At 30.5% G+C, this 8,695-nt stretch overlaps 1 protein-coding gene across 1 annotated transcript; it reads left to right on the top strand.

Annotated features, from left to right (window-relative positions):
* Window positions 1-6,570: 6,570 nt before the first annotated feature.
* LOC132719301 (cytochrome P450 1A1-like) lies at window positions 6,571-8,685 on the top strand (the record flags this gene model as incomplete). The annotated part of the gene is made up of 2 exons (XM_060703068.1): window positions 6,571-8,213; window positions 8,446-8,685. Coding segments are annotated over exons 1-2 (1,157 nt in total), but the record flags the coding sequence as incomplete, so codon positions are not given.
* Between the last annotated feature and the right edge of the window lie 10 nt (window positions 8,686-8,695).

An 8,695-nucleotide genomic window follows, 5' to 3' on the forward strand; every position in this document is an offset into this window, starting at 1 on the left:
ATATATCTAAACGTCTCAATTTTATGGGTTTTTTAGTATTATATTATAACTTTGCATTATGTTTGACAATATCATTTAAATTATTATAACATATTTAAGCTTGGGCAATTTTCAAAATTAAACTAGATTGATAATTAAAGAAATGTTGTGTCATAAGAATGTTTTTGATTGACTGCCAATCAGAGTTTAACTATGGTGATACATCCTTAGAGTTGATTAATTAATTGCAATCTCCCAATGTATCATTTATAGTACATAAACTTGTTTCTTTGTAATGGCATACTATTTTGTCGTATCTGGACAAGTTGAAGTGACGACTGTTGACTTGCGAATATTTTGACTACACCTTATATTTCGCCCAATTCATGTTTATAGATAAAGTAGCAAGACTGAAAATTCTCGCGAGGACACTAGAACGACATTTAACTAAGTTTAATATCAGCGAAAATAAAAAAAAAACCTTGCAAGTCTGTTTCAGAGACGTTTGAATTAAGTATGATTCTCGCACGTCTCTTTCGAAGACCTTGGGCAAAAGCCGGTGTTCTATGAAAAATATGAGTTTAGGCTGAATTTTGTTACATTTTGCGCGCATCGGTTCCAGACTCTCCCATCCACAAAATCTAATACAAACAATTTTAAGATAACAACTAAATGTCTTAAAAAATCTGCAATTTACCTCTGTTGCACAAAACCTTTCTCGTTTAGGAGGAAATATCAAGCCTATAATGACGCATTTAGCTATAGCTTTCAGACTATGCGCACTTACTAAACGAAATCTCATTTAAGAAAGAACAATAATTAGTCATGTTGTGTGTTAAAAGCGTGTTTCTTCGGTGAATTGCAGTGTTCTAAATTAGGTATTGAAAAATATAGTTGGTGATTTTCTAACTGCAAGAAATTCGATCACTCTAAATATGTACTAATAGCTTTATTAAATTCGAGCCCTTATCAGTTCAATATGTCCTCGAAAACTTTACTTTCGTCTACTCGTTAAATGTACATGTAACAGAATAAGTCAAAAACGTACAATGCAATTGGATTCTACAAAGAGGAGATTCGTAAACAGTATTTACATTGGAATATTCTTAAACTAAAACTGGAGTCTAAAGTAGGTTTCAAGCTTAAGACGGGTTAGGATCTGGCTATTATTCTTGTGGATTAGTGTAACCTCACTGCATCCACTGATAAGCCTTTAACCAGCATATTCACTTGCCATGGTGGCGATAGGTGATTCTACCATTGGATACAATTATCAGTTCTTTTTATTACAGTTATATGGTCTACACCGTTAGCAAAAAAACAACAACATATTTTGGAATTTTCATTAAATTAAAAAACAAGTCCATTCTACTTGTAGATATTTAGCGTGGTAAAGAATAACTATTTTTTGCCAAGTTTTTCTTTTCAAGTTCATCGGGTTGAATATGTTTTAATTTTTATGTTTTAAATCCGTATCATGAAGATACTTATTTCTGACTTTTTTTATTAGATGCAGTTTTTCGGCATATCAATCAACATTTAACTTTAGCAAAGTTTGTCATTGCAAAGAAATCCATATAAGTCAAATTAATGATTAAACCCAATAAAATACTTTAAACCTCCGATACAATTTGTTTGAAACTCAAACGCATGTATTTGAGGACAAATGAATCAAATAAAGTTAATATCATTTTGTAATATTCATTCTTTACAAGTAAAAATCCGCTTTAACAAAACATATACTTACACAATATTTTGACGCGATTTAATTCAGGTGGAAAAGAAAAGTGCTTTGAGGAAGAATTGTGATATTTAGATGCTGGTTATAAAAATGTCTCCAGTCTGAAGTATGTACTTATATAATTGTTTAATCAAAATTCTAGAAATAGGGGATCCTACGAGGCCAATGAAAACAAAATCAAATAGACTTTATTGTGTATGTTTAAGAAAGAAAGTGATTTTTCAAAGTGCAACATCACTCACACCGCTAGCAGCTATAATATATAACAAATAATTGAACTAGGTTAGAGATTTACTACCTTTTCTAAAGTACATTTTTGAACCTTATTTATTCCATTGAATATTCTAATGTAACTGTTGAAGTTACAAAGACATTATTGTTTTTGCCTTTCATAATTGAGCCCTTATTTAAAATTTGTTTTCATTGTATGATGCGTATTTATAAACAAAATCATAATGTACTGATAATGTAATGTAATCAATTATCGAAAAATAACCGGATTTTATTTTTCATCCGATATTATCTTTTTTATATGACTAAACCCCTGATAACGCTGTAATAATAACTCCAATTGTTGTTCTGTTTTATAAAAGATAACGATTTTCGTCACTCCATAATGGTATTGTGCCATTTTTCATAAAAAGCTTTGGGTGTTAGTTTATGTGTATCAATTTGCAAAATGTGTACGTACTTTTCTTTTTTCTTTTTGTTGACCAATAGTCACCATCGTTCAGTGGGTGGGCTATTAAACATTGAAATAATTATAACCCATCTTTGCTTAATAATTTGAAAAAGAAGCCTTTGCTTAGTCGAAAATAGTTGTAGTTTTATGCAAAATATTCGTCATTTTTAAAAAGGAGAGTTAATTAAGTCGGTTGTTTCTTAACAACTTGTACTGGTACACAAACTTTCTGAGGACGTACAAATTGTTTTGTTACAGGTTTAAAGTCATCGGATTCCGTTCAACTAGTAAAGTGCAAGAGGAAAACGTTCACTTACTTTTACTCATACTAAAGAATTATTTCATAAATTTACCAACTTTTTTGTAATTTTTATTGCAACACATACAGAATTTCTTGATATCATATGATATAGTAAACCACCCACAACACTATCAGATTCAAAATGTCAAACGTCTTACTTATTTTCATAAAACCTTTATTAATATTTAATTTTCTATATTATTTATGAAATAGAGTCACTCGCATTTGTTTCTGAATAGTATATTATTAATACCTTTTCTGAATGACGATTAAGCTTAACCTTTCTATTTGCTACGTGCCTACGCATTGTAACGCAATAATGCCTTACCATGATATCAGCATTGTTATGATCCCAAGACAAATGTTTTATTGATAAACAGTCATCTATATATGTATGAATATAAAGGCTTGTAGGTAGGTAATTTATATTGCTGATTGAATATTCGGAGTATTTTTGTCTATTTAATATTGAACGTTATCACTCCTTTATGGTAAATGTATTGAAACCTTGAATTACAAGTACAAATGTTACATTTCATTACAATATTCACAGGAATAAGTGATAGATATTTCCTATTTGCAACTTATTTTGAATAATCAAACCTTACTGGTATGTTTAGAATTTTGTTTTAGACATGGAATAATCATAAAATGCTTATCAGTAATTTAATTGATTTACAACTGTTTCATTTACGTATTTGTCCTTAACATGCATTTCGTCTGATTAGCTTTAGTAGCATTCTTTTGATAAGATATTAAAAGAGGCTCTCCTGGTAATAATTTTAATAATTCTTCATGATTTCTTTTAATATTTTGTCATAGAAGAAGTAAACCTAAAATAGATGTATACAAAATTAAACATTGTAACAGTCACTTGATTGTCAAAATCAGTACTTGACTTGCTAAAGTCTAGTGGGCACTTATCAATTATATAATGATTCTAGAATAATCTGGTTATAATCATAAGCTAGTTACAGTTTAATCGGACGCTTCTAAAGAGCATTTGTTTCTTTCTGCTGGTTGGATTATCATTCAGTTATTAACGAAAAAATTGGTAATTACTTTGAAGTTATCCAGGAAGGCCGTCTAGGTGAACCGACCGTCGAAATAGAAAAATGACCAAACATTTGAGAAAAGAAAAATGATAGCTTAGTTATAAAGTAGTTAGCTAAAGGTAAAATAATTAATATTAAATAGGAGATATAATCATTTTGTCCTGGTACCTAGCAAGAGAAGTCATATTTGACGAAAACATCTCAATGGAATATGCAAAGATTTACATACATTTGTCATGTTATACACTGTGATGCAAAAACTCCTTCGTTTATTTAATAAAATGAATAAAACCGATATCGCTTTTTCTTTATAACGTGGCATTATTGTTTGTGCTATAAACAAACCATTGTCTGGTTTATGATACGCACAGATTTTATTATGTATTAAGATGTCTATAAAGACAGGAATGCTGCCTTGGGGACTGGTTTTAAACTTTATAAATACTAAAAAAATCACTTAAGTCTAAATATAGAATAAACTGCTATTCTCATGAAATGTTTAGATAAAAACCTTACAAGTGAAATTTGATTCTAACGCTAAGTTCGTCATGAATAAAAGTTGGTTGAATGGTAAATAAAAGTATGTTTCCCTATTGTTTACTGTTAAACGACAAATTACACAAAGAAAGCATGAAGTAATAATTCTTGCTTGTTAACAATAAAATAATGATGATTGTAATCAATAATAACTAATGAATAATAATAAAAACTGTTTACTTTATTTAATGATTTAATGATCTTTTTATAGTAAACCTATCTTAAAAAATGTGTTTTCTGCATTTACATGGAAATCAAGTTTGAATTTCCATCAGGAGTGGAAACAAATTTTATACAATAGTTTATGAAGAATTAAATGAAATTGCAAATTATATGCCAGTAATCCCATGTTTCAATGCATATACATCGTAAGAGTGGTAACGTAAAATGTTTCTAGAAAAAGTAAATGCACCGAATATTCAGATTGCCTACCTACAAACTTACATCATTCATTTTATAGATGAATGTTTGTCAGTACAACATTTATCTTGGGACCATGACATTCTGATATTATGAATTACTAGTATTACGAATGTGTAGGCACGCGATAAAAACAAAAGCCAGTTTTAATTATCATTGAGAAAATGTATCATAAAAGTATTAAAATTCAGGAACAAATGTGGGTGACCTCATTTTGTATTAGATATAGAAAAATATTTATCTTTACAGGATTCATGCACAAATTTATGTTTGACATTTCTGAATCCGATAGTCTGATTGACGGAGAAACTATAACAAGATATCAGGTTATAAAATGACTAGTTAAGTAACTCCTGTGTGTGTTTACCAAAAAAACATAACAACAGTCATTAAATCAGACAATCTGGATTTAATGTCATATGATGAGAAAAGATCGTGAACGTTTCCTTGTTGAGTGATACCCGTTAGACTTAATACCAACAACATGTTTGTACGCCATCTAAGTCTTACCTGTCTAACAGTCACATTCTTGATCAATACGTATATGCAAGGTCAAGGTCACCAAGTATATTGAAATGAAATGTTTCGAATTTGTCGCAGCATTATTATTTTCTTCATGCATATATGAAGTTCAGTACAAGTGTATTACTTTATACAAATGCTAACCACAATGAGACTTAATATCGCGCTTATGTAACCTGGTCAATTGTCAAGGTCATAGAGGACAGGAGAAAATGTTTGTCCGGAGCAATATTTGTATATATGTATGCATCTAGGACTTTTTATGAAGAACGTATGCATATTAATAGAAAAACATTAATCAATCAAGGTTAGCTACTTATTTGAAGGACAGTAAGCATTTTCTGAAACACGTACAATTGTTTCATTTTCATGTCGGTAGCAGAGCTATTTTTAACCATCTATCGTTTTGTCAGAATAGCAATTTAACTAGTTTAATTAATCGGACTAAAGTTATGTTTGATCGCATAGTGAGAGGTAAGATTAAAATCCATTTTGTTGACTTAAACACATTTTGATAGCCATTATTTAGTCTAATGATAATCTAAAGTTACAAAAAGTGCATGTCTCAGTGTTCATCTAATGACATGGTCCCTTATTTCTTCATATTTATTAAAAGTTAGGTAGTGTATTTTAATACTTTTTAAAAAGTAATGAACAGTAAATGAAATGTTTCACGTCTGACTGATTGTACATTTCACTAATTATTGTACATGTATAAGTGAGGACAAAATTTCGGTGCTCAATTGGTAGAGCACTAAGCTCTGAAGGAACTTACTTCATGGCAGAAGGCTAACGGCCATCAAAAGTTTGTGTGTGTGTGTGTTTCTTTTACAACTTGTATTATTCATATGAGAAACTATATTATCATAATGCTTTTTTATTTAATCGATTATTTATCATTTTACTTTTTTATCTTCACCCCATTTTCCCATTTATTCCCATATCTCTTTTTTATATCTTTTTATAAATGTATGAATATTATAACATATTTTAGGAGAGACAAAAATACAATATCTTAAAGTATATTTACGTAATCATATATCTACTTCGTCTCAACAGTAAGATGTATATAATTAAATAAATATAAAGCATATAAGTTGAATAGTAATATTTTCATTTAATCACTTGTAGTTACCAATGTTTACCAATGAAACTATAGAGTCGGGAGGGAAGAACATTATCAAGTAAGGCGTGGGGTTTACAAGAATTCTTTCCTTGACGAAAAGTGTATTTTTCTGCAAACATAATCATGTTAGTCATGTTTTGATATGTTTTTCCGAGTTTGAAGAAAATGAAACTCTCTTTTGATATCAATTTAGCAGGCTCCGATGATAAAATACATATCAAAATACAGAGGTATGTTACTCTCTATTTATCTTGTGTATTTTCAGTGATTCAATATCTTCGACTGGGAGTAAAGGCATAACACTATATTATATAGCGCCGTTGTCATGGACTTTCGCAGAAAAAGTGTAATTATGTACACTGTGATTATTCCATAAACCAAATAAATTAACAAATACTTACGGGATTACTTTTTAGATACATCTGCAACATCATATAAGAACAAACAAATGTGTTTGTGTATATATATACATGTATAAACTATATTCACAATTTGCGATGTAAAATAGATAAACCGTCACATTATTCAGTCCTTTTAAGATTATCTAGATAACAAGTAAATATTAACATGTTTTGCATTTGTTTGTGATCATAACGTGTTTTGTATACTTTGTTAAAGTATCAAATTTGTTTTCATAAATAATAGTTATGTATTCTAAATGCTTTGATGCCCTCAAAATTAGGCCCCTGAGTGACAGAAAAAGCACTTCACAAAAAGGAATCGAAAATAAAAACAGTCTTCCATATAGTTGTTTGATGACCTTGAATTAAAAATAGGCGGCATAAAGCTAATAAATGTGTCCTACATTGGTATTTACAGGTCGCGTAATCTATTATTATCTTCACTTAAACTTAAACTCACTAAATCCGATCAATTCATGTTGATTCTGTTTTCTATTTCACCTATTGTTGTGGACTAATATATTTTTATAAAATGTTGGAATTAACATTCATTTTGGGCATTATCTGTATGGTTTTAATGATGGTTCATTTCTTGAAACGATTTCACCAAACTAGAAACAAAATATATCCTAATGGGCCTTTTGGATTTCCAATTGTTGGTCACTTACCGTTGTTTGGAAATTATCCACCGGAAACATTCATGAAATGGTGGAAGACGTATGGTGACGTGTTTTCTATACGACTTGGAAGCTGGAATGCTGTTGTTGTCAATGGTTACAATGCTGTCAAGGCAGCTGGTGAACATCCTGACGACGCATTCAGTGGAAGACCAAACTTTGTTTCAATGGATATCTTAAATGAACGAATCAAGGAGGTTACTTTTGCTTTCAGTAATTTTTCGCCAGTTTATTTGAAACAGAGAAAATGGGCTGCTAAGGCTCTACGTTTATTTACGTTCAAACGACGAGAAGTAATTGAAGAGTTAGTTACGAATGAGGCTAACGCATTTGCAGATATTTTGGTGGAAAAATACAACAGAAATTCCGGTTCAATAGAACTAGATGTCCAAACTTTAGTTACAAGGATAATATATCAGTTTCTTTATGGACGTGGTAAATCTGTTGATGTAGAGAGGCATGTTAAAACAATAATAAAAACACTTGAAGAGTTCAATGAACTGACTGGAAGTGGTAATCCTTTTGACGTATTGCCATGGTTGCGGTATATTTTGCCTTTCAAAATTGACAAGCTTGGAAATAATCTCGTACGGTCATACAACATCACGAAAGAACAAATACGCGAACATCATGAAACATTCACAGCAGGTAAAATCAGAGATGTTGCGGATGCTATCCTTGCTAGTGACGTTGATGACGAAAGAAATACAGATGGATACGTGTTAACAAGGGAAAGGCTGAACCTCACACTTGGTGACTTACAAGGAGCCGGGTTCTTATCTATTTATTACATTTTCTTCTACATCAATCATCTGTTAATAATTGGTATTTAAATGATTTGTAAGAATGCTAAAAGTAGGCTTTATTTGTTGCTTAGTTTTCTACATTCTGATTTACAAAAAACACTGTTACATTAATCTAAATTATTTTATGAAAAAATAACGTTTCTATGGTACTTAAAAAAAATTGATGCTGTACTGATTGATTTTTTGCGTACATTCTAGTGTCGATACAACAAATAAAACCTTATCGTGGCTGTTTCTCTTCATGGCAAGATTTCCTGAAATCCAAGAACGAGTATTTACAGAGATAAAAGATATAGTTGGAACCAAAAGAAGCGTTATGTTAACGGATAAACCAGACCTGGTCTACACAAATGCTGTAATTTTAGAAGTCATGCGAATGGTAACCCAGCTTCCATTTTCAGTTCCACATTATGCAGTGAAAAAATGCAAATTTACAAGGCTTCGAGTT

Source organism: Ruditapes philippinarum, unplaced genomic scaffold (assembly GCF_026571515.1).
Source record: "Ruditapes philippinarum isolate M1 unplaced genomic scaffold, ASM2657151v2 ctg17309_1_1_1_1, whole genome shotgun sequence".
Lineage (NCBI taxonomy): Eukaryota > Metazoa > Mollusca > Bivalvia > Venerida > Veneridae > Ruditapes > Ruditapes philippinarum.